The sequence below is a fragment of the Sciurus vulgaris genome (assembly GCF_902686455.1).
Source record: "Sciurus vulgaris genome assembly, chromosome: 2".
Classification (NCBI taxonomy): Eukaryota; Metazoa; Chordata; class Mammalia; order Rodentia; family Sciuridae; genus Sciurus; species Sciurus vulgaris.
In genome coordinates this window covers 199,462,213-199,488,821 of record NC_136462.1, presented here as the reverse complement: position 1 = coordinate 199,488,821, position 26,609 = coordinate 199,462,213, and the positions used below count along the sequence as shown (strand labels likewise).

The window sequence follows — 26,609 nt, the reverse complement described above, 5'->3', positions numbered from 1 at the left end:
GGGCGTACTGCCCCTGAGGACTCAGTGATTCCATTTGAAGTGTTTTGTACCAGTTCTTAGGTTGTTCACACCTGGCCTGGTTTGGGGAGGGGTGATGTTCCAGGTCCTTATACCAGTTAAGTGACCAGAGCAGTGCAGGGAGAGGTCTGTGTTAGGAATTTATCTCAAGGAGTTGGCTTAGGTGACTGTGGGGCCTGGGGACAGGTCTGGACCCATGGAACAGGTCCTGAGCACAGGCTGGCTTTGGCCTGGTTGAGGCTGTGACCACAGGCAGATTCCTCCTCCTTCGGGTCTTAAGACCTTCATCTGATTGGGCCAGGCCCACCCAGGTCACCGGGGACAGTCTCCTTTCCTTAAAGTCAGCTGACTGTGGGCTTGAATAACAGCTACAGAATGCTTCCATTGTGGCATCTAATTTATTGTTTGGTTGACTCACTGGGACCATAGTCTCAACAAGTTGACTTTCAAACTATCCTTCATAGTCTTCCTTTGAAAATACACCCCTAGATTCTGGGAGACTGGAGGCGGTGACAAAAAATGTAAATGTGCTACACATGTGTGTAGCTGTGTGGCTGGACACACATGAGTGATCTGTACGGGCATGTGTGGGATAAATATGTCAATATACATGTTTCTGTGGGTGATGTGTATGTGTACGAAATCGCCCCTGAGCCGGATCTGTGTCAACTCCGGAATCAGCTCTGTGCAGTGATTTAGTGACTTGTGTGCTTTCCTACGGGACAAGGGTTGGCCTGTATAATTAGCAATAATAATAAATATAAATAAAAGCTGGGATTGTGTGGCCGGTTATCCATGGTAAAGCTGCAAGTCCACCTGGAGGGATCCTCAACTGCCCAGCATGGGGCAGCACTGTGGGGTAGCTCTTGTCACCAGAGGTCACATGGAACCATGGTGGGCCGTGTGAAAATGTGACCCCTTTCTTGTTTGAACAATGAGGTGGTGTCTGAGGCTGCAGGCAGCTGGGGCGCTGAGCTGGGGGAGAGGGTCCTGCATGCACGCGTCCTACCCCTGCCCCTTGGGACGGGCGGCAGGGTGCAGGCCCATGAGAACAGCCCCCTCCAAAGGCTGAGCTTTCTACGTGCATCCTCTCACTTAATCCTTCCAGTGAACACTGGGAGCACGGTCGCCGCCCCATTTCACAGACCAGGCAGCTGAGGCTCAGAGGTGTGGAGGCGAATGTCGAAAGCCAGGGATGGCGAGGCAAGCAGGAAGAACACACCGGTCAGCGCGTCAGTACCGGTCACGGTCCCACACGGAAGACGACACTGTCGTCCAAGGGCCACACGGGGCCTCACTCTGCCACACCTGCCTGTAGCCGAGTGACACGCCACCCACCTCCACGGCCCAGGGCGGGCGTGGAGGCTCAAAGCGCAGTGCTCCTGGCTCAAGGGCCCAGTGGTAAGGGTGAAGCTGGGGTCTGTCTGCAGCTGGAGTGTCAACCACAGGGTCAGGAGCTGTCCTAACCCAGAGAGCGCTGGCATGTCACGGGGCCTGCTGGAGGCTGAGCAGTGGCTTCGAAGATCTCAGGTTCCAAGGCCTGGACCCGCACCCGTGATCTTATCATGCTTACGAGAAGGATCTTTTTTTTTTTTTTTAAATTTATTTTTATTGTTAACAAAGGGGATACATGTTGTTTCTGTTGTACATGGAGTAACAGCATACCATTTATGTAATCATACATTTACATAGGTTGATGTTTGATTCATTCTGTTATTTTTTCCTTCCCCCTACCCCTCCCACCTCTCTTTTCCCTCTTTACAGTCCCTCCTTCCTCCATTCTTGCCTCCTTCCCACCCCCCATTATGTGTCATCATCCACTTATCAGTGAGATCATTTGCCCTTTGGATTTTTGAGATTGGCTTATCTCACTTAGCATGATATTCTCCAATTTCATCCATTTGCCTGCAAATGCCATAATTTTTATTATTCTTTATGACTGAGTAATATTCCATTGTATATATATACCACAGTTTCTTTATCCATTAATCAATTGAAGGGCATCTAGGTTGGTTCCACAGTCTGGCTATTGTGAATTGAGCAGCTATGAACATTGATGTGGCTGTATCTCTGTAGTATGCTGATTTTAAGTCCTTTGGGTATAGGCCGAGGAGTGGGATAGCTGGGTCAAATGGTGGGTCCATTCCAAGTTTTCTAAGGAATCTCCACAGTGCTTTCCAGAGTGGCTGCACTAATTTGCAGTCCCACCAGCAATGTATGAGTGTACCTTTCTCCCCACATCCTCTCCAACACCTGTTGTTGCTTGTGTTCTTGATAATCGCCATTCTAATTGGGGTGAGATGGAATCTTAGGGTAGTTTTGATCTGCATTTACAGAAGAATCTTGAGACAGGTGGGTCCCCCGTACCAGCTGGGTGGACTAATGCCATGGCAAAGTGTCCTTAAAGGAGGGAGGTGCAAGGGGACTTGGGACACAGGAGGAGAAGGTGGCATGACTGGGGACAATTGTGGAACCCTGAGGACATGAGCCAGTGCGGGAGAGCCTGAGCGGAGTGCCGCCAGCCCAACCTGGATTTGGACTTCCGCCTCCAGAGGTGGGAGAGTCGGGTCCTACTGTTTTAAGCCACCAGCCTGTGGCGATTTGTCACAGCAGCCCCAGGGGACTAATGTGACCCTTAGGAATGTTGAGGCACCTGCTCCCCTGCCCTGCCTTCTCCATATCCCACAGGCCCTGAAGAGAGGAGGTGGCATCCCCTGGGGTCAGATTGGGGAGTTACCGTCCCCAAGCACCAGGGGAGCCTCCCTGTGCCTTGGGTACAAAATATAAGGGGATGCCAAGACCAAAACACACTTGTGATCAAAATGACTGACATTTAACTGCAATGGAAAACATAAAAAATAATGCAAAAAGTTCATGAGAGCCAGTACAGTGGCTCACTTCTGTCATCCCAGCGGCTTGGGAAGCTGAGGCAGGAGGATGGCAGGTTTGAAGCCAGTCTCAGCAACTTAGTGAGGCCCTATTTCAAGATAAAGCATAAAAAGGGCTGGGTTTGTGGCTCTGTGTTTTAGTGCCCTGAGTTCAATTCCTGGTACAAAAAAAAATCCATGATAACAAAATATCAAAGTTTTTAAAAACGATAAATTACGGTGCTGTGCTGAGCCATATTGGACCCCAGACAAGAGGAAAAACCAGTAATACTGATCCTGTCTCCATTCAAAATCTCACTAGTGCATCATGGACATCCTGCAGTGATTTTGGACCTAAAAATACTACTTATCTGAATATCGATGGTGTTTTGCACCCCTTGAATTTCCCAACCGACTTCAGCGGCCTGGGGGATCCTTCCTGGAAGGCTGAGGCTGGCTTGGCAGGGCCACAGCGCTGTCCTGGGCAGGAGCCCTCGGGCGCCCGTCGCCCTCCCTGCACCGCCGCCTGGGCCCGGCAGGGGGCGTCGTGGGACCGCGCGTGTCCGCAGGGCCACGTCCTCCCGGCCGCGCTCCCTGGGATTCCTCCTGGCAAAGAGCTCAGAGCCCCGGCTGCTCTCCACCCCCAGCCGGGAGGGTGTGGCGGTGGCGCTCCGTCCTTTCCTGCACCAGCGTGTGCAGTGAAGCCGCCCTGGGTGGCAGGTCCTCACACCCCTTCCAGCGCACTCTTCTCAAAGGCCCTGCAACCCCACTTTGCATAAGTGGACAGGGAGCCCAGAAGAGGGGTCTCTGGAGAGGTCCCAGGACAATGGGGCCAGTCACCTGCTGTGACTCTGGATGCCTGTCCTATGCCACCCTGTCCTGTAAACAGAGGCTGGTGCTGACCCCTGGGCCAGCGGATGTGGAGCTAAGATCGCTGCCAGGGTGGGTGGCGCCTCTCCTGGGGGCACTGTGCAGGCAGAGCCGGCACCAGCCTCCCAGCCTACTCATGCTCCCCGCCACGCTCCGGCCACCTCCCCAGCCGATCACCTGCCCTCCCAGGCACGCCTGGCCACACATTCACCAGCGCTTCTGTGTGCTGAGGCTTTGGGGGTGACCTCACTGGAGCCTTACAGGAACCCCGTGTGGCCCAGGAGCAAGCTGGAAGTGAGGGCACAGAGGGCACCAGGCCCGAGGTTCCTGTCCAGGATGTCCTCCCTTTGCAAGAGGGCACCAGGGCGTGAGCGGCTGGGCAGTCTTCCAGGGGCGGGGTGCATTAACACAGCCACCAGGTTCCTCTCAGGCCGTCGCTTAGAATGGACACAGGATCACTCATGGGGGTGCATCCTGGGCACCAGAGTCCCATTAGAGGGCGAGGGAGGCCCTGAGTGGGCCAGCTCTGGCCAGGGATCTTTTTCTCCCTGTGTTTTCTGTTTTGCTCATTTTCTGCTGTAGGCACAAGAACATTACTTTTCATAATTTAAAAAGAAAAGCATAAAACGTAAGCCTTTCAGAAAAAAAGTACTTTTAAAGCTAAATTAACAGAGAAAATATGACTGAAATGAACTCTCAGCAAGAAGCTGGTCCAAGGGGATTTCTGGGACGAGGATAAGCAGGACAGAGTGGCTGAATCAGGTGATGGGTGTGGGCCTGTGTCCCTGCTAGAAGGGCAGGGAGTGTGCCCCTCTGGAGGGGACCCACCCACAGAGGAACAGAGACTCCTAACACTGATGTTGGGACTGCCATGGGCCAGGGTCCCTGCACACTTTCAATCTCCACACTGACCCTATTTTACTATTTTAATTATTTTCCTATTTGTCAGATAGGAAAATTGAGACCCAGAGAGGTAAAGTAAATTGCCCAAGGCCACACAGCACTAAAGAATTCTAGTCTCTGAATTTAGCCCAGAGTCCTCCTGGCGCTCTGATCCCTCCCCCTCCCCACCCTGGGACTCCAGCTCAGTCTGTGTGAAAAGCAGATATTTCTAAATAGTGAAGATTGACTTTTGAAGAACGGAAACTTTTGAGGCCTCAGAGAGCATGCTGTCCTTCAAGCTGCTGCCCCACTCCTTCAGCTGTGACCTCTGAGGGGGAAGGAGGCTGGGCCGCAGGTCCAGAGGCAGCCTCCGAGGGGTCCCTCCCTCAGTGCCTGGGTGCAAGGTACTGGCGAGGGGTGGGAGCCCCCTGGTGAGGAGGCTGGGCCTCTGGCCTCCCTCTGCCCTGCTCCGTCTCCACTGGGGGCTCTCCACCTCTCAATGTCCTTCTCCACACTCTCCCTGTCCTCCGCCCCCATCCTCTTGGCCATATTCTGAGCTGAGTCAATCCTCCTCCGGGGTCAATCTGAGCAGGGCCTCTGTGCGCCTCTCCCAGCCTCGTCTGCTCTGAGCGCTGGTGTGGGGCCTGGGCAGCAGACCCACTGTCTTGGGAGGGGGACCAAGTCTTGTGGTTTCTGCTGCAAACTGGGGACACCAGGGGGCGAGTCACCAGGAGAGGAGGCCAGGCTTCTTGTGCTTTCTCCGGAGGTCAGAGGCAGGAGAACGTGTCCCTTGGCAAGGAGGGAGGGAGAGGATGTGGGAGCTGGGGGCCGGAGGCCTGGGCTGTACCCTCCTGCCCAGGGGCTGCGTGGGGCCGATGGACTGGGAGGGGCGTGGGTGCAGGCGGACGGATGGCAGGGCCTGCAAGCGGCCTGGGCGACGGCTGGTTTTCTGTGGGCGCCTGGCTGGTGACCTTTTGGAGGTTGGATTCAGAAGTGACTGCTGTTTGTTGAGGCCCAGGTCAGAGACATGGGAGGGGTGGCCTCCCCCATGCTAAATGTCAGGCCCCTACTGTCTCTGGAAGAGGGGGCTCATCCGGCGGATGCAGGCGGATGAGGCTCCACAGGCTCCTGACCAGCGTGTCTTAGGAAATGCGCAGTGGCCACCTGGCCTGGGGGGTGGTGTGCGGGCTCCTCCCCCAGGCTTGTGGTGTGGGGTGCAAAACCAAATTTGCCTGACAAACCCAGCCTGGTTTTTATTTTTGAAAGGGGGGCACTTTGGTGGGGTCTGACCTGGACAGTGGCAGGGCCATCAAGTGGAGGGCTTCCCAGGATTGGCACTCATGGCTCTGGATGGATGGCTGCATTCCTGCCAGGCTGGTCTCTGATGCCGAGACCCCAACTTCTCCAAAGACCACTCTGTCCATCTCCCGGCCTCTGCCCTCCAGCCCCTTAGGGTTGATGCAAATCAAGGTCCAGTGGGGCCAGAGTCGAGTACCAGGATCTGACTCAGGCTCACCCACCTGCTGGTGGCCTGGGGCAGCCCTTGAGCCTCTGCGTCCTGACCAGTGGGTGGGATAGGGCGGGTGCTTGCTTGCCGACCAGAGAGGATTCCACACAAAGCAGCTGGAGCAGTGGCTGGAGTGCAGGAGGTGCTTCATCAGTGCCGGCCCTTGCTGTTCTCTCTGTAGTGACTGAGTGGAGCAGACTGTGGATCTGGGCCTCCCTGGGAGGTGCACTTGGGAACAGGAGCCCTTGGCTGGGAGGGAGCTCCTCATCAGCCAGTGGGATGCGGCTGGGTCTCTCTGTGGGTGGGGGAGGGTGAGGAGTGGGCCTCTAAGAGCCACAGTGAGATCCAGACTTTCTGCCTGTCTTGCAGGAGGCTGGACTGGGCCTGTGGTCTCCAAGGTTAATGTGGGACAGCTGGCACCAGCTGAGAGAACCTACCCTGTCACCTCAGTGGGTCAGTCCAGCATCTTTGAAGTGATCTATGCCACCCCATTTTATGGGTCAGGAAACAGACCAGGGCTGCCCAGCATTCATGGCTGGTGACTGGGGACAGGGTCTGGCATTAGGTCTGACTGCCCCAGGGCACCTCCACATTAGACTCAGCTGCCCTTCTGGGGACACTGACTCCCTAGGAGGCACGTGGTGATCTCCAGTGACAGAATCAGCTCTGCACTGTCCCCACATCCCAGCCTGGTCTGCTGATGCCAGTCCAAATCCAAGTACGTGGCCAGGCCAGCCCCCAGGTTGGGACCTGCAAGGACCACCATCACCGTCCTCTATCCCATTGCCAGGGACAGAGCAGGTGACCCCACGGGGTGCTTCTGTCTGAGACAAACGCAGAACTGGACAATAGTGTCAACTGGGCCTGTCCCAGGCAGATGGGTTGGTCCCTTTCTGACGGGTGGTGCTGGTGTGAGGAGCAGGGACAGGCGTGGCTCTCCTGCTGCCTGCCAGGGTAGGACAGTGGCCTGTCCCTCCCTCGGGCTGGGACCCTGGCTCCAGGGCTGCTCGGTGGGGCTGCTCCTTTCCGGCAGGCACGACCTCCCTGCTCTGGGAGCTGGACCAGGAGGCCCCGGACGGACGCCTGCCCGGGCCTCTCCTCCCTTCCCCCTTCCTGTTGTGCATTTCCCCTTCTCCTCCCTCTTTCTCCGTCCTGCCTGCTCTTCCTCCCTTCCCCGCCCTCTCTCCTCGCACACCTGGGAGGGATGGAGGTGCCGTGCCCTCTGTGGGGACCTGACCTTTCCGTCTGGCGTAGGGAGAGTGGGATCAGCTTATCTGGCCCCAGCGCCTGCTGTGTGCCGGGCTGCAGGAGAAGCTCCAAGGGCGGGTGTGGGGCCCGGCTGGGCGGGAGAGGAGGCAGAGCTCTGAGGGCCACAGGGCTTGGGTGCTCCCACCACCTCCCCAGGTCCCTCCGAGGTGTCTGGGAGCCTGTGGAGGACAGGGCGGGAGGGCCGGGGCAGCAACTGCCCCAGGGACTCAGTAATCCAGCAGCGAGGCAGAGTCTTTCCAAACACTAGAGAGGTGTTCACCCCACGCAGGTCATTTCTGTTCTCCTGATTCTCACCCTGAGATCAGGGCAGGGATGAGGCTCAAGGCACTGCGAGGCCTGGGTTTGTTCGGTCAGGCACCTGCGGGTCGGGGTTTATCTCGCCCTGAGAACACTTGCTCTGTATCCGTAGCTCTCCTGCCCTTGTGGCCTCCGTGTCCCCAGGAAGGGCACAGGTGGTGTAGACCCTGCACCCCCTGTGCTGGGCGAGGGGACAGTGTCCGCTGCACTCATGCCCTTCTGGGACCCAGGAGCTTGGTCCCAGAGACAGCCTGAGAGGGGTGGAGGCCATTTCTGTCCCCACAGAAAGGCAGTTGTAAGAAGCCTTTGTGATTCACATCCGAGCCGGGGGCAGGGAGGTCTGGGGTGGAGAAGGAGGTACTGGACCCACAAGCTCACCTCTGGGCATCTGGAGTCAAGCCTTGGGTCACTCAAGGGTCTGCAGGAAGTGAAATGTATCCAGTGGATTTATGCATCTACTATGTACTTTAAAACTTGTAGAACTGAAGTAACACAGAAAGGCACACACACAGCCCAGTGCACCTCCGCCAACAGAACACGCCTGTGTCCCGGCATCCAGGTTAAAGAGTACAGGGTGTCAGCAGCCCCGCAGGCCCCATCCTGACTTCTGCCACCGCCATTAACTTGTCTCTCTTTGCACTTTACATAAATGGAATCACTCAGTGCACAGAGGACAGAGTGAAAGGTCAGGGTGTGCAGGCCCATCTTGGGGGCGTGGGTTTTCATGGGTAACCCAAGATAAAAATGGGTAAATTAGATTTAACATAAATAGTGTAAGCATTTATGAATGTGTTTGTTAGAGGAAATGTCTGATTAATTTGCAAATTAATAATAAAAAAGTAGCAGGGCAGTCGGGCACACAGGGAGCTCTGGGGGCGGGACATTCTCAGGAAGGGGACTGGGCACATGGGGAGCTTGGGGTGTGTGAGAAACCTCAGGGGAGACTCAGCTACAGAGCCTACCCAAACTGAGGTCGGCCCCGGCACAGGAGGAAAGTGGAAAGAGCCAGAGGTACGAGTCTTCTTTTCCTCAAGACCTTTCTCCTGCGAAACTCGCGGACTCTCATGTTCTTTAGCCACCTGGACTGACTCTAATCTGATCCAGAAGTGTACTCTGCTCAGTAGAGTTGTTCCACGTGCGCCTTTACTAGGGTAATTATGGCCCTGGTGAACTAGCCTTTGGTCCTGTTCTCCTAAAATAAAATATTTTGTTCTGATTAATCTTGTCCAACTGGAGTTTCTAGACCTTTGTTTTTCTTTGTTTTTATTCAGAGGCCAGTTATTCAAGGGTTAACCTAAATGCACTAGAAAAGGAAAGAAATTTTCTCCTGCCTCGGCAGGGACAGTAGATGCCGGAGGCCGGAGTAAGTCTGCCCCATGGAGAACGAGGACCAGGACGAGTGGCCCCCACCCTTTGGTGTCAGCCCCCACTGTGGCTGCAGACCTGTTCCTAGAGTCCACAGCTCACAGGCCCTTTTCACGTGGAGGTCACACTGTTTAAAACGGCCAATATTTTGGCCCTGGCCCCCCCAGGTCTATGTTAGTTTCTAAAGGGTCGATTTACATTGATAAGAATAATGTCTTCGAAATGACTAGCCAGCAGGTTTTTCTAGGTGGTCAGCCAATGAAAAAAACATTAGTTTCTGTAAAATGTTTAAAGTGTAATGTCCATTGGCTTCTAAGGATTTTTCTTTGTCAGGAATGACCAAGTTAAAGTGTTAATTAGACTCATCTGATACCTGGTTTTCATGGGTAACCCAAGATAAAAATGCATAAATAAGATTTAACATAAATGGTGTAAGCATTTATGAATGTGTTTGTTAGAGGAAATGTCTGATTAATTTACAAAGTTAAAATACTAAAACATCAACTATTTAAATTTAAAGTTGAGTACTCTTGGCTTCTTAAAATTTATAAGGTTATATATATTTGGGTCAATTAAGTGTTTTTTTTATAAGTTGGAAAAACAGCTTTAGATATGCTGTGCTTTTGGGTCGAAACTACAAGCAAGGTTACTAAGAGTTAAAATTCTAACAAGTGTAATTCCATATGCAAGGAATAAAAAAAGTTTCAGCTGACTTTTGATTAAAGTACTATAAAAACAGTAAACTATTATATCTTATTAAAAAGGAGCAATTTGTTGAAATTCAGAAATTTCATAAGAATTATTTCAGAATATATGAATTTAAGAAAGGGTCTGAAACTAAATAAAAGAGATACAAGAAAGTTGTAAGTATGGAAATATATTTTAGAACAGAAAACTGGAAGGAAAAAGAAATGTTCCTGGATAAGAAAGTCTTTTGTATAATAAAGTAATATCCTCGTGCTCAAGTTCAAGGTGAAAGAGAGGACAAAACTAAGGATATAAACAAGTTATAGAATGTCCAAGTAAGTTATGGAAAGGTGGCAAGTAAATCTCAAAAAGTTTGTGTAGGTGATTAAGTTGGCTATAATAAGGGCAGTCAGTCAAAATCATTGAAATTGTTTTGAGAGCCCTTGGCCTCTAGGGTCAGCCAGAACCCAGAGAATTACCGGACCCCTCTAAGGGCTCTGCAATTCTGGGGAGTCACCCTATCTGCCAATCAGGGGGACCAAGAGGATCCTAGAGAACAGGAAGCTAACCAGTGTACAATCTGCAAAGAGGAGGGTCGCTGGGGAGGATGTCCCTGATGCTTCCAAGGGAAGCCATACGTGGTCAGCAAGACCCTGGCCCATCCTGGCAGATGGCATGACTGGTAGAGGGAAGACTAAGGTTCCCGAGAGTGATCCTGACAAATCTCAGCTGACTGTTGACAACAGGTAGGGAAAAATGTCACTTTTGACCACCTTGGTCTTAAACACCTGGCCGGAGAGTGTAACCTAAATGCAGCCACACATGGATGTTTAGAAGGAAAGACAATGGCTCTTTTAAAGGAACTAGAGATATACGTTTGTGTCAGCCCTCCCAAAAGAAAGTAAAACTGGGAGGTTATAAAGAAAGGAAAGAGTCCTTTTTTTTTTTTTTTTTTTTAATATAGGAATGCCTGATAAATGTCACAAAAGCTCTGTTGGAGTCATAAGCTTGTTCTGAGTCAATCTGAGACCTACAAATCTTCTCAACCATCTATATAGGTGGCTTTAATCTGTGTTTCTGGGCTTTTCTTCCTGGTATGATTATCTAGTCCTGATATTTATTAAGAGCTGCTATATGGGCTTCCTTAGTTGGAAAAAACTATATGAAATTCCCTACCATGGTAACTAAAGGCCAATTTCTAAGAAAATATATACTGGCTATATCCTCCACTTTCTTTTGTCCCAGGTTAAAGGAACCCCTTGCTCAGACTCCTCCTCTGGAGTTCACAGTTCATCACTGCTGGCCTGGCAACTTCGTTTTAATCAAGACCTGGTAAGAAGACAAGCTTCAATGGGGCTGGGAAGGACCTTACCAAATGCTCTTGACTGAGACGGCTATCCAAACTGCTCACATGGGGAGAACTCATTACCGTGGGTGGTTTCCACCTCAAAAAATTAATATGGGCCAGACATGGTGGCACATACCTGTAATCTCAGCGACTCAGGAGGCTGAGGCAGGAGGATCACAAGTTCAAAGCCAGCCTCAGCAAAAGCAAGGTGCCAAGCAACTCAGTGAGGCTCTGTGTCTAAATAAAATACAAAATAGGGCTGGGGATGTGGCTCAGTGGTCCAGTGCCCCTGAGTTCAGTCCCTGGTACTCCATAAAAAATTAATATGGCTATGGGTGACAATACCAAGGGGTACAGGAATAAAAGTGAAAGTGAGACCAAAAGGTATAAAAAGAACAAGGGAGACTTGTGAGAATCAGAAAGTCCCATGGTCCATTTCAGATCACTATATTTAGCTTTAAATGTAAGATGACTGGGGATGTGGGAAAGCAGCTGGAGGGGAGAGCAGGATGGGAAAGTGTAGGCAGATAACACAGAGTGTGAACGTTCACAGCCCCTGACAGGAGGGGAGAAGGAAGGGACCTGACCAAGACTAAACTGTGCAGGTGTCAGAAGGCACTCAATCCAAGGGGACTTTCTTGCCACAACAGAACAAAGGGAGGTGGGGACAACTAAACGTGTATTTCTTTACATTGAGGAGATGGTAAAATCTAGGTGACATTTGGAAAGACTGTGTACCCCATAGTACTCAGCTGTAGTACCCGAGGCAGGGTGCCTTATAAAGAAAAGAGGTTTATTTAGTTCACAGTTTCAGTGGCTGAAAGTCCAAGATTGGTGGCCTCATTTATTTAGCCTCTGGAGAGGCTCCCTTGGCTGTGTCACATCTGTCCCATGGCAGATGGCATCTGGGCGGGAGGGCCAAGGAGAAGCGGAGGCCACAGGATGAGTCGGAGTCAGGCGCCAGGCTCCCTCTTTTGTAAGGACTTTGTCTTGAGGGAGCTACCCCGGCCCCTGTGAGAACTCCTCTGACCCCTGCCTCCAGTGACCTACCCCTTCCACTTGTAGGACCCCCGGCCCACTGTGGAGCCGGTCAAGGTTACACACTCAGGTTGACCAGCAGGCATGCGCAGGAGAAGCGGAAGCACCTGCAGAACCTTGCCCACCTGAGGGCGTGGCCAAGAGAGGCAGCCAATGGCTGCCATGGGGGCAGGGCTCCCCCGTGTCCGGACATTCTGATTGGCCCAAAGTGGCCACACCTCTTGAAGTCCCTCCACCTCCCAACGCTGACTTTCCAGGGACCCAAGCTTTTACCTTGTGAGCTTTTGGGGGAGATAACAAACATTTCCAAACCACAGCAGTTGGGGATGATGCTCATGGCAGAAGGCGAAGTATGCCAGGCAAACCTGGTGAAGGTTTGTTGGGTGGGGCTGGGGGAGAGGAAGCCAGGACCCCTGCTCTGTCTGTGGGGGGACGCTGCGCCAGTGACTCGCGGGATTACTGGGGAAGGGTGGAGAATTTTCCTGTGGGAGGGGAGATGCTGCTGGATTAAAAAATAAGATTTTTTGATGTGTCAAGTTTGAGATGTTGTTGAGATATCCAAGTGGAGATATCAGAAAAACAGTTGGAAATAATAGTTTATTTTATAAATTGTAAATTGGGGTTGATGGCATATTTGTTTTATCTTGAATAGTATTCAGTAATAATTTAAAAGTGAAACTATTTAAAAATTGGGGGATTTTATGTTTGTAAAATCCAAATTGTTTAGCTTCCTTTAAAAAATTGGGGAATCTCTCTCCGGGTGTCAGTTCCCTGGGATTGCAGGCACCAGGAGCAGCTGTCTTTTTCTGTAGAACATGGGCTCTACAGTTTGCCACTCCTGCTTCTTCCTGCAGGATCCTCAACCCTGAATTTGCATGTCAGTTGCCATTCATAGTTTTGCTCAGATGCTGCTTTCCTCACAGTAGAGAGAACCTTAACTATGTCTCTACATCCTTGTCTCTATTGAAAGTTGGAAAAAAAAAAAAAAAAAAAAAAACTAGCCCAAGAGCTCCACATTTCCAAGTAAATGAGCATTTTCTCACAGTTGGCCTGTTTTGTTTGTCTGGGGTGTCTGAGTCTGTTATCTGTTGCTGATACTATAATACCACAGGCTGGTAAATTATAAAGAAAAGAGGTTTATTTTGGCTTAGTTGCCCAAAGTCGTCACATCTGATGAAAGCCGCCTGGCAGGCAGAGTCCTGAGGCAGTGGAGGTCATCATATGGAGAGAGTCAGGGAGGACACATGTGTGTCTACGTGTTCTCTGGTCTCTTTTCCTCTTCTTACAAAGCCACCAGGCCTCAACCACTCACCACTTCCTGAAGGCCTGAACTCCAAACACCATGGTCAGATTAAGTGTCCATAAGCATAGTACCTCGCAATGGGCATTGAATTCTACCATGATAGGACTAACTATCTCAAACCACAGTCAAAGGTGGCTCTTGTTGTGTTGGCCAGAATTCAGATGGCCCAGTCCCATCTTGGTGACTTTCTTTGCTTTTGTTGGTTTAAGGCTGTAAATGTGCTCATCTCTTTGGTATAATTATCTTATAAAAATGGGTAGGAGAAACATTGCATGCTGGGATAAGAATAAAGGGCTCTCTCACCAACGCCCTACATCCAGGATGCTGTCTTCATAAGACTGGCCAAGTAAATCTCATGACTTTCTGTTTAGTTTTGGAAATAAAAAAAAAACATGGAGTATCTCTGCTCAAGAACATGCATCAAAATTAAAATATAGCACTAACTATATCTATGGTAAGGGGTAATTAGGGACTTTGACGAAATGTCTTCACTTTGAGATGAGATTACTCTAATGTTGTCCAAAGGAATGCTAGGCTTTTAAATACTTCACCTTCAAACGTTTCAGGAAAGCATTATGTTTGAATATAAGAGGCCTGCAGTTCCCTTGGAATGCTGTATTGTGGTGATTATTGCAGACAGTCAATGGCTCAGGGACTGGCCCTGATACCATCCCAGTGGTATCTTCTTCCTTTGAACAAATGTTGAGCACCCATGTTCTGGCTCTCATTGTGTGCGCAGGTCAGAAAAGCCAAATGTGATCCCTGGCCTACTGGAAAGCCGAGCTACTAGGGGAGTGAGATAGTAGTAATAACATGCCATAAATAAATGTAACACGACTGATTTGTTGCTCTCAAGCAGGGAGGATGGCAGGCAGAGTGGTCTTCTACTCTCAGGAAGGACCGCCAGCTGAGAACCATGAGCAACTTGGAGTTTAAAGGTGCAAAGGGGAGGCAGGTATTGCTGGGCTTGGGATTTGAATTTACTTGTGAGATATGAAGTTAGCCTGTTACGGACTCACATGTGCAGGCAGAAGACACGAGACTCCCGGGTCAGAGACAAAGGACCTATTGCTTGTGGCACAGCAAGCAGCACGCTCAGTTGGGGAACCAGCCCCTCCACAGCAAGCAGTAAGCAGGCCGGCTCCTGGGCCTGAAGGGAGGTACTGCCTGTGTCCGAGGTCGCTGGCTGCAAACCCAGCCTGAGGAAGGGCCTGGGAAAAGGACAGCAGGGGACTTTAATCTTGTATTCACTTGTTGTTTTTCATTGCTGTTGGAATAATGTACCACAAATTTAGGGGTTTAACACAACACCCACATCACCTCACAGCTCTGTGGTCTGCAGTCTAGATGGGCTACTATTCTCTGCTTCAGGTCTTTCAAGGCCAGGGTCAAGCTCTGGGCTGCCCGAGCGCCTGTCTGGACTCCTGGGCAGAGTCCACTCCTAAGTACATTCACGTTTGGGGCAGAACACAGCTCCCTCTGTAAGGCTGCAAGACAGAGGTTCCCATTTTCTTGCTGGCCGCTGGCCAGGAGCCAGTGGTTCAGTTTTGCAGGTGGTGGCTCTCCTTCTCATGTGGCCGCCTCCATCTTCAAGGCATCCCCGGCCCATCAGGTGCTTCTTGTGCCTCAGTCACAAGGGAGGTTTGCCAGATATGAGTGGAGGCCACTTCCTTTTCCTACTGCCAAGAGCAATAAGAAAGCATGTGGCCCCAGGGCCGATGCATCCATCCTGCAGCCATGAGGAAATTAGCCTTGGGGGAAACTGACGATGGGGCAGCCGAGAAAGGAAAGCCTAGCCCAGGTACTTGGCCTCCTCCGGACCTCCTGTAGGAAGAAGTCTTACTGTTAACCACATTGAGCCATGTTCCTAGCCATTGAAAGCAGTCACAAAGATCAACCTGAGAGAAACCAAAGTAGAAAGGTACTGGTCCTGATGCTCTTGAGTCCCTGATGGGGCTGTGCCTGAAGCCAGACTCCCTCTGGAGCCTTCCAGTTACCTAAACCAGTACGTTCCGTTGGTGCTCCGCTGGCTTACGTTGGTGCTCGCTGGCTTACGTTGGTGCTCCGCTGGCTTATGTTGGCTTGCTTTTTCTTTTACAACCAAGAGAGTCCTTGTGTAAGTTCATGACTATTGCCAGATCCAAAAGAGTCATCCTTACAGTATTTTCTGATAGTGGCATTTGATTTTCAAAATCTCTTATTGGGTCCAAACTCCAAAATATACCCAGAGCCCTGAGGTATTCTTTAATTGAATGCCAGCACTCATTTGGTGACAAAACCTGAATCAAACTGATCTGTGGCTCCTTAGTCTTTATTGCAGTTAGCATGAGTATTCATAAGTTTCATTCTAAAAATATTAATGGGTTTAATTTCATGGGGCTGTCTAGGCTTTCCAGAGGAGAGTTCTAAATTCCCAGTCTGGTCCCGGCCTTGGCCATTCAAAGCCTGGAGTCGATGGGGCCGCTTGTCCTGGTCTGTGTTTCCATGGGCTAGACCAAGAGTCTTGTTTCCCAGTTTCATTTTTTCTTCATCGTGTCATTTTCTTCTAACTTCAACATAGGAGTTTCTAATTTCTCTGACATGTGCCTGTGACAGAATCCATTCTGAGTCTGTGACCCAATCCCATTTTGCATCATTTCGGAGTGTTCATTTAGACTGCGTCCTGTCTGGCGGTTTGGAATCGTGTACACAGGTTCACCAACTGCGTCTTGACCTTGGAAATGCTGTGGTATTTTACAGTGTGTGGTGACATTTAAGGGCCCATTTGGACACCCACAAAGAGGTTGATTTCCATAGATTAAATGTCAAGTTTGAAAGCATCTGGGGTAATTGAATCCTTGAGTGTTGTCCACTCCGATTCTCAGCTGGGCCATTGACTGGATGTTTGTGTCCCATTAGGAGCCCGGGAGTGCAGGACAAATTGCTTAATGTGGAGAGGTCAGCCTGGGAGCCCAGGGGGAGGGGTGCCTGGGCGGGATCATGGCAGTAAGATCTGCTCCCTGCAAAAAATTGGCCTCATTTTTATTCTTTAAATAAAAGCACACATGCAGTCGGTTGGTGAATAAATGAAGACAAGAACCCCACCAGCCAGGTTTCCCAGATGTTGGTCTGTGTATCCATGGGAGGGAAATGGTGAAAAGGAATCCACGATTCTGTAGGTAGGAGTTTACGTGGCCTCGAGCATGTGGTCATAGAGTTGGAGTGAGTGCCGTGCCCTTCACCGTCCAGTGCAGCATGAGGAACCTCAGAAATTTCCCCGGATGCTGAAATGTATTTGTGCACAGACGGCTCAGAAGGCAGCATGGTCTTCAGACTATGCCCAGAGTCCCTTGAGGCTGTGTTCAGTGGAGCCCCTGAAAGCTAGGTGGCTGTGAGTAGGCCTACCTACCCGGCCTTCCCTGCTGGTGCTTGGTGGACGGGGTCTGTCCACCCAGGACCCTCACCACCAGATGATCTGTCTGGTCTCTCTGAAGGGCCCATGTCCATGCAGTGATGGACCGTCTCCCTAGGACTCAGGGCTGTCGTTAGACCAGTCAGAATCGGGCAGGGTTAAGCCACCAGCACGGTTCAGCAGAGTCCAGGTACTCCTGCCCCTGTCTAGTCTGGAGCAGGGTGGCTCAAGGAGCCACCTGTCTTTGCTGGCTTCTTGTGCCAACTGTGGGGGGCCTGTGGACAGCACAGAGGCCACTCCTAGATGAGCTTTGTGGTCAAGAGTTAGAACTAACACCACTAGCTTTTGGTGTCCCTCCCCACCCACTGGCCCCTCACACGGGGTGACCCTGGCATGTGCCTCCTAAGGCCAGGATGGAGGTCAGCCATACCACCACTCACTCTGGTCATGATGCTCAGCTTTCACGGGGACACCTGATCCCAAGAAGGGGCACATGTCTCTTCAAGGACAGGTGCCTTGCCTGAAGCAATGACCAATGACCGAGGCCTTGGCACTGAGCACAGGGGCTTGGCTGAGTGACCTCTCCTTTAGTCTTTGTTGGCCCAAACATCTGGGCACCAGGAGCATCTCTGGGGTTGAGTGGGCCACATCATCTGGTTCCTCGCAGCTGTCCAGGAAGATTGGCTGGGTAGGGGGAGGAGGAGGCTAGGAGTGCCCACTCTGCTCCCTGCCCCGGGCCTTTGGCTGGGCTTGCAGATGTGCCACTCTGATTGTTGTCATACTGGCCCAGGATGATCCAGGATGACCTCCAGAGCCCAGCGTGACCTCATCCTGATTCCACTAGTCACGTCTGCAATGGCCTTGTTTCTAGGTAAGGTCGCATTCACAGGACCTGGGGTTCAGGACGTCAGCATCTTCTGGGGGGACACGGTTCTACCCCTAGCAACTTGTTTCCTCTTAGAAACCTAAAGAGCACGCTATTTTCGGGTGGCCAGCCCGTGTATCAGGCAGCAAGTCAGGCACCTACTCGAGGTGATGACAGGACTCTCAAAGGGCTGTGCTCCCGTGTACCAGCTTTCCTAGGCCCGGAAGAGGGCTGTGGGAGGCAGAGAGCCCCCGGGAGGCTGGGGAGAAGGCCTCTGCCGTGGTTCTGTCCCGCGCTCCAAGAAGCTGGCTCTGAAGGGGTGAGAGGTAAGAACGTGCTGTAGTCACTTTTTCATTGCTGTGCCCAAGAGAGCTGACAAGAGCAACACAGAGGGAGGGAAGTTCATTTGGGCTTACGCCTTGGAGGCTTCAGTCCACAGAGGGCCCACTCCATTGCTCGGTGCCCCAGGTGAGACGGAGCATCATGGTGGAAGGGTGTGGTGAGGGAGCTGTGCAGGACATGGCAGCAAGGAAGCAGACAGAGCTCTGCTCACCAGGGACAAAATGTAACCCCCAGGCACACTCCCGGGTCCACCTCCTCCAGCCAAGCCTACCTGCCGGCAGTTACCACCCAGTTAACCCCTTCAAGGGAATGAACGTGCTGGTGGGTTAAGGCTCTTGTGACCCAGTCATTTCACCTCTGAACTTCCTCGCCTCGTGGACTTTTGGGGGACACCTCACATCTAAACCATAACAGAAAGCTCTGGGCTCAGTCAGGTCTGGGGACTCCACTGAGAACAGTGTTTCTGTAGGAGAAGTTTGTCTTCTGGGGCTTCTGGGCCCACAGTGTGTGGGGATGGCCCAGGTCCAGCAGGGCTCCTGGCCCCGGTGTTGGGTCATGGAGTTCCTGTAGGAGTGTGTCAGAGGAGCCGAGGCCAGCGCCCAGGCCTGGAGGCGGGGGTCAGCAACTGATCCTAGAGGGGGGCTTCTTGCACTGGCTGCAGCGCGCTCACCATACGTGTTTGGTGAGGCAGGCTGATGTGTGGCGGACACCCTCTTCAGTGTCTCCCCCAGATGGACGCACCCTTAGCCCATCAGCCAATGCAGAGGAGGCCCTCCTGCTGACAGCGAGGCCTGGCTGGCTGCTGGGAGGGGAGCGGTCTTTATGGAGGGCAGATGACCAGCTGTGGCTCTGCCTGCCCTGCCCAGGCCAGCTGTTCCTCAGAAACGGACCCTGAGCAGCTTCCACAGGCTGCTCTCCTGCATACTCTTCTGCTCCCACGTTTTGGGACCCAGTTCAAGAGTCCTGAGGACATGCTGGCTGTTCCTCTTTGGCCACCTGGGTGCCCTGTCACCCATGCCCTATTTGAGGACTGGGAGGAAAGCCACAGAACTAGCTAGGTAGGGATGGAAACGAAGTGCTAACAGAGGGGCTGGTGTCTGAGGGCTGGAAATGGCCCATTGGCCAGATCTATGCTGCATATGGTGGCCAGGAGGCCGGGGCAGGTAGTGGGGAGGGGTTGTCCCAGCATGCTTGAGAGGCCGTCTTCTGGAACTCTGCTCAGGGTGAATCCTGTGCTTGTTTCTACCCTTGAAGGTGTTGTCTTATGCAGATGCCCTCAGCCAGGACAGTCGGGGTCCTTGAAGCTGTGTGTTCCTCCTGAGAAGCAAGTCTGCTGTATCTGGCCACGGGAGCACCCGGTGGGGATGGTGGGGGGCAGCTGGAAGCTACGTTAAAGGGCCCAGACAAATATCCTTAGGATTAAATCACTGCATTTTTAATAAAACATATCTAGAAATTCCCAAGATTTCAATAAACAAACTGAAAAAATCAGGGAATCTTGTTATATTAGCCAAGAACAGGAATGCTACATGAACATTCCAGAATGGAGGCTCCGATGAACTGTCTAAGGCAGCCTTTGTGTTCTTTGCAGCATCCGAGGAGCAAGACGAGGGCACTCCGTGGTCAGGACGCAGAGTTCCTCGCCTGGGCAGGCCCCAGGGGCCAGCTGGTCCCTGTTCACTGCCCGGCGGGCGGAGGCCGCGGGCTCAGTAGATGCCTTGCTTAGGCCAGCCCAGCTCCCGGGCGTAGGCGCCTTTGCAGCTTCTGATCTCATAGTCAAGTTCCAGGCACTTGTTCAGGCCTGGCACCGTGGACCTCCAGCCGATGAAGCCCTGGGTCGTCTGCGGGACTGGGGGGGACGGAAGGACCTGGAGCGCAAACACAGGTTAGTCACCGAGGGCCATGGCCGCAGGAGCAGTCTGCAAAGGTCCCCAGGAACGGCCGTGAGCCTGGGTGTGGAGCAGACAGACACCAAAGCCAGCGTCCCTGACACACAGCACTTTCCCTTCAGCCCTGGGCCAGGCGCACAGCTTCCTGAAGGCAGAGAGCACTGAACGTGGTTACCTTGCCATGCTTAGCACGCTTGATTTATGCAATTCATGACCTCCAGGAAAATAATTTTACTTAAAGAGCAAAAAAAAAAAAAAAAAAGTTAAGGCTCAGAAATATCCAACATTACAGTCCTCACTGCCCTTTATAAAATATGAGACAATATTGTCAGATGGTATTCTGCAACACAGTACATCTTCCCGATTCGATTAGAAGGCTCTCAGATATGTTCTCTCTCCCTCTCCCTCTCCCTCTCTCTCTCTCTCCCTCTCTCTCTCTCTCCCTCTCTCTCTCTCTCTCTCTCTCTCCCCCCTCCCTCTCTCTCTCTCTCTCTCTCCCTCCCTCTCTCTCTCTCTCTCTCTCTCTCTCTCTCTCTCTCTCTCTCTCTCTCTCTCTCCACACTGTAGAAACTGAAAGGCAAACTGTAGGAATAGAAAGCAACTAAACTTAATTTAAAAGCCAAAAGGAAACGGGCTTCTATCTGAAATAGAAAAGCACAGCTTTGCTAGTCAATTCCTCGGGCATACTTGGAACTTTGGGAAAACACGGGTTCGTGTTCAGGCAGGTTCCCTCCTTTTAAAACACTTCGTTCTGTGTTCACATGTATTTGCACAAAAGCAGGGAAGAGGAGTATTTGTTTTCATAGAAGAGCGTCACCAAGCCCGGGACCTGAGCTTACTCGTACTAACCGGCTTCTCCAGCCGGGCCAAACGGGAGGTGGTATCCCGGGTGGGCTGCCGCTTGTGGATGAAGCCCCTTCGCACATCTTCTTGGGGAAGTAGGGTAATCAGTCTCCTGGGGGCCACACGTAAACACCAGAGGGCCCAAGTGTCCCAAGCCAGCTGCAGACACCCCCATTCAGCAGGGAGGACACTGCCAAGTGCTGCCCACCCAGCCTGGCCCTCAGGAGCAGACTAGCACCAAAGTCTCTCTCCAGCCTGAAGAAGAAACTCAGTTGAAAACCACCCTAAAGTGTCCCACTTCACCTGCTGGGCGGGCAGAGATGCCAACACCTTGGCTAACTAGGGCATCGTGGGATTAAGAGCAGGATTGCTATTATCACTGAAAATGGAACTGCAGGTGACCTCTGACCTGACAGTTGCCCAGCACGTGTCCCGACATCCTGAAGTCTGCACGCCCCCTGCCGGCCTCGGGGTGAGGTGTAATGGCAACTGGCCATAACCCACGACGGGGGCCACCATCGGTTTGGCTCTGCACTGTGTGCTCTTAGACACAGCACCCCCAGGACAGGCCTCTGAGAGACAGATGCAGAAAAGGATGTCAGGTGAGAGTGTTGGGTGACAGAGTGACAGGGCTGGAGGCCGCCCACATGCCCGTCTCTGCAGTCCACCAGGGAAGGTGCACAGCCCTGGTGACCATGGCTCCTCAAGGCAAGAGGGCCACTCACAGACTTTGGGCATTAAGGTCGCCTTTAACAATAACGGTGAGTGTTAGTCATCCAAGGTGGTGGGAGGTGGAAGAAGGAAGAAGGAAGCCACGTCTCATTTGCTGGGCAAGTGTGGAGTGAAGCAGAGGCCACTACCTTTCCACCTGACGCTAGGTCCTTGTCCCCGGGCTCTGCCTGTTGTGTGCGGCTGGAACCTCTGGCCCTTGCTCTGGAGCAGGAGGCTCACTGGAAGGAACAACAGGCCTTCGTTTTCTCTGTTTCAGGCCAGAAGGGGTTTTCTGGAGCCATTTGTGGCCGAGGGAAGGCCCAGCCTAAGAACAGGCAAGGCGCTGGCGGGGATGGCTGTGGCAGAGGGAAACGGGCCCCTGGCCACTGTTCCTTTCTGGGGTGGAGGTAGAGAGGTACCCTCCAGAGCTGGCCCTCAGTAGTGGGGTGCTCTCAGAGGTGCATGGCACACAGGAAGGCCTCTGGGAGGAGCACCACCAACGTGCCACGTCCTAACTGGTCAGGTCTCCTGGGGAAGCGTCCAGGTCCTCTCTTCTCTGGGCTGCAAGGTCGTTACTCTGCCCTCCACCCCGCGTCCATTCTCTCCTCAGCAACCAGAGCAACCTTGGGCTACTCCACTGCCCTGCCTGCCGCACCTAGAGGTTTCCGCTGTGGACTGGACTCAGTCCTGGCCCCTCCTGCCCCCCAGGTCCAGCTTCTCACCCCACCCCGCCCTCCACCTGCTGCCAGGCACATGGCCTCGTCTGCTGCTCCTGGAATAGGCCAGCCATTCAGCCTCAGGACTTTGGTTGGTGCTGTTCCCTCTGCCTGGCACGACTGGCCGTGCCTCCTCCAGTCCTCAGCTGAACAGGCGCCTCTGCAGGGAGCCACCCGCCCCAGCCCCTCCCCTCCCACGTCCCCTGCCATTCCCTCCGTGGTTTCCAGTGCAGTGTCCCAAGGCTGGTTTCCTGTTCAATGTTGGCTCCCAACCAGACCTGTGGACTGGCTCTGGTCTTCCTGCTCAGTCCTTGCCCCTGGCCCCTGGGCCCCGCTGACCGGCACTCTTACAGACGCCGGGTCCTGGTGGGCCCTTTAACACAACATGGCCTGAGCTCTGATGTAGGTGCTTAGCTGAGCCCCTGACCGTGGTCTAAGGGGGAAATGGAGACAGAGAGGCCAGGCGACCTGCCCAGGGCCACACAGGGTGGGGGAGCAGTGGAGTGGGACTTGGACCTGGGGTCTCCTTTTGGAAACTTCCCGCCCTGATTTCTGGGTGGAACTCCCTTTCCTTGGCCTGCCTCTGTACCTGCAGGTCGGGCAGTGGCACCTGCTGTGGTTGGGCATCTGGGCTGCACAGGGTGTGGGCACCAGGTGGCATGTGCACGGGCGCCCCTCTGTTCTTGCCTTGGGCAGCCGAGGGGGCACGGTGTTCAGTGAGGTCATTTCTTACTTAGGGAACTGAGCATTTAAGTGTGACTTTGCAAACCTTGATGTATTTCTCCACAGGGGTCCCTTGCCGGATGTGGAAACGCTCCGGAAGCTGGATTCTGGGCTTGGGGGTGTGGGATTCTTCTTCACCCTTGATCAGCTGAAAGAGATTTCCAAGATGGAGGCCTCAGGCTAAGGTCCCCCATGCTCCCCACAAAAATCACACAGGCTCAGACTGTTGGGTGGAGCGGGTCCCATCACACAGCGGGAAAGCAGCTGGGGGACCACCCGTCCCTGGGGGACTGCTACCCCCTCCCGCAAGCTCAGGTTCCTGTGTGGGGGTGAGAGAAAACCTGCAGGCAATGGACTCAAATGAAAAGAGCGCCAGCAAAGGTCTCTGGACCAACCTTCCAAAAGGTGTAGGAGAGCCCCTCCCGCAGGGATGTTCAGAGCAATTTGGAACTCTGAAAACCCAATTTAATTACATATAAGGAATATTAGCATAGGCTGATTTTATGCATATTATATTAATAAGGCCTCATTTTGTGCATAAAATTTCAAATTGTATAACTCTCTAAGAATCTTAACAACTCATTAAGAATGCGTAATTTCAAAGCCAGTGCGTGGTGGGTGCGGCCGATGGTCCCTGCTGTCTTGAATCACAGTGTTTGAGTGATGTGACTCCTGGGTACTGTGTCCCTTCCAAGAGGGGTGGCTTCTTGGTGTGTGGCCAGGGGTCCTCTGAGAGGTTGCAAGCTTGCTGGTGCCCAGGGAAGCCCATGCAGGCTTCCTGTGTGCTGTATGGTGTTTTTCTAAGTCATGTGCTCTGGATGCAGATTTCCCTTGAACATCTGGATTCCTGGGTGGCTTGAAGAAGGGCGTGTGTGCCTGGCCGGTGGCAGCACTTGCTAGGCTGGGGGTGGCTGCCTCCTTGCCATTGTCCCCACCCCTCCCTATGAATTGTGGCTGGCCTCTTCTGCTTTCACTAGCTGAATGTGCAGTACCCCTCACAATCACCCACATCGCAGACTAGAAGCAAGAGGTCAGACAGCCGTGAAATTAGACCCCCAGCTTTTCTTCTTGATCTGTCCCTTATTAGTCATGTGACTAATAGTCGCAGTACTTTGAGATCAATTCCTAATCTGTTCGGAGGGCATAAAGTGGCAGCTCTTTCTGCACAGGGCCCTCGTGCAGATTAAATGAGCTGGTTCTGACAAAGCACCCAGCACGAGCCTGGCACACAATAGGTGCTCAGTCACTGGTGCAGGCAAGGAGACATCTGCTTTCATGGTTAGTGATCTTTGCCTACCACACACTCTTCAATCGTATTCTTGTAAATTGGACGCTTAGTGAGCACTCATTCTCCAAAACGATGTACTCTGACCTTGAGGCTCCTGAAATGCATGCTCACCTCCTCTAAAGGGGTTGTTAAAAATCCCCAGTTCTGGGCCCAGTTTTTCCGTGCTTCAGACTCAGCCTTCAGACGGTATTTCCTGAAAAAGAAAGTTCCTGAGTGCTGGGCAATATTCGGTAATGGCTCAAGCCACAGACTGCAGAGCACACAGTTTCACGTTCTCTGTGTGCATTGACGGGATAGTGGTCATGCTGGGGCGGGGCTGGGGCTGGGGCTGGGCCCGGGCCCCACGGCCGGGCAGTCTGAAGGAAGAGAGGCCCTGGAGCTGCCACCTGGGGAGGTGGTGGGTGGCAGACAGGGCTGGGGCCGTCTACTTGAGGGGACCGAGTATGGGCCAGCCCTGTGACCCACAGTCATGGGTACACATTAAATAATTCTGTAAGGACCTGGTCCTCCAGGCCAGGACTGGCAGGAGGGGGCAGGATTTAAGGAGGTGCTTAGTCCGGCACCTCCTTAATTATCACTCTCAGGATCCTCACCCACCGCCTAACCCAGCCTGCCTTCCTGCCTTGCTGAATCCGATTTCTCCCTAACTGGGCTGGGCTGCAGTTGACAAGCTAGTGTGTCACATTTTGCTATTACCTAATTAAACATTCAGTCATTTGGATTTTTAGTTCCATTTCAGAATCAGTATCTCTACCTCTCCCCGCATCTGAAGAGCTTTAGAGGCCCTGACCAAGATCTTCGCCTTGGGCCCTGAGCATCTAAGCAGGGTCTATTTCTAACAGAGATGTAACATGCGCCAAAAATACGAGTTGCATACATAATTGGTAAATTTTCTGGTAGCCATATTGAAAACACAAATAACCAAGTGACATTAAATTTAATAATACCTTTTTTTTTTTGGATGAATCTTTGGAATCTGTTGTGTATTTTATACTGATAGCAAATACCAGTTTGGACCAGGTACATTCCAAGTGATTAATAGCTTCGTTGGACTTGGACAGCACAGTCCAAGCTCTTAAGAAGACCCAGTTCACAGAGGAGGGACCATCTGATTTGGGTACTGAAGGATGAAGAGGAGTTTTCCTGGTGAAGGAAGGAAAAGGCGTTCCAGGTAGAGGGACGGGTCCTGCTGTGGTGCTATGGGGAAACTTGGATGAATATAAAGATTTTAAAAAGTTAATAGTTGTGATAGGGATAAGGATGCTGGGTTTCCATTTGTGAGAGTGATATAAAGTTTCCAATAGAAATAAATTCTTTTTTCAGTGAAGCAGCCAAGTTAAACTCAACTATGGAGTGACTTATGCAGGTGTCACAGAAAAATGATGATGATGCAGAGCTGGTGGGTAAACAGCTGAAGTTCAGGGTCAGCAAGCCCAAGCTGCCCTGAAACTCCACTGCATCCAAATCAGCCACTTCCTTTATTGGCTGTTTTCAAAGAAAATGAATAATATCAGCAGTCCTGCAGAATGCCCAGGGAAAGGTCCACTACAGAGTCTACTGCACGAAAATTGTCTAGAAAAATGGATCTATTTTTGACATTAAAATTTCTTATTGCTTAAAAATACAGGAAAATTAAGAAATAAAGTGCGCATGTATCCCTCCTTCTAATTGAACAATTATTAACAATTTTGCTTCTTCTTCTTTTTTTAATTGGTGAATCTTAAAAACAAGAACATTTCCTAAACTGGCCCCAACAAGCAGACCTGAGCCATTGTTCCAAAAGCTTTCCCCCCTTCACTGGGGGCAGGAGTGCGGGGGTGGGGGGACCCTGGGTCACCCTCCGTCCCTATATTGTCCCCTTTCCTCAAGGTCCTGACTCTCCTCTGAGTACTCCCCTCGAGCCCAGAGCTTGTCCTTCTCCTGGGCTTGGTGGGACGGAGGCGGCCAGGCGCGCACTCCCGGGGGAACCGCCCAGCCCCGGGGATAGAGGATCCCTGTGTTACCAGATCTCGTCCTGGGCCACAAAGTTCATGCGCTCTGCGGCCGCGGAGCCCAGCGGTTTCTGAGCCATGACCTGAGGTTTCCCTGCACCCCGCAGGCTCAGGACCTGGGCTCAGCGTCTCGCGTCGCTAGGGAGACAGGTTGCCAGGCAACGCGGGACGCGGAGGCAGAGCGTGCGCACCTGAGGCGTGGGGGCTGGGCGCTCACCACCGCCAGGGGCGCTTGCGGGGAGCCTCTGCTCTCTGCTGGCCTCTGAGCTCTGGGTCCGCCAGCCTGCCCACCTGCTGCGCTGAGGGACACCTCCAGACTTGACACCTCGCCCGGTTTAAATCCATTCCTGCAACGGGAGGAGCAGTCACAGGCCCCACCTGGCCCTTGTCCGTGACTGG

The 26,609-nt window shown here is 52.3% G+C and overlaps 1 protein-coding gene across 1 annotated transcript; it reads right to left on the bottom strand.

Annotated features, from left to right (window-relative positions):
* Positions 1–19,537: 19,537 nt before the first annotated feature.
* On the bottom strand, positions 19,538–26,379 carry CIMIP1 (ciliary microtubule inner protein 1). The gene is made up of 4 exons (XM_079126641.1): positions 26,223–26,379; positions 24,331–24,412; positions 22,978–23,079; positions 19,538–19,917 (listed from the first exon to the last, which is right to left on the bottom strand). The coding sequence occupies exons 1-4, from the start codon at positions 26,288–26,290 to the stop codon at positions 19,756–19,758; spliced, it is 414 nt and encodes a 137-aa protein (XP_078982767.1). The 5' UTR covers positions 26,291–26,379; the 3' UTR covers positions 19,538–19,755.
* Between the last annotated feature and the right edge of the window lie 230 nt (positions 26,380–26,609).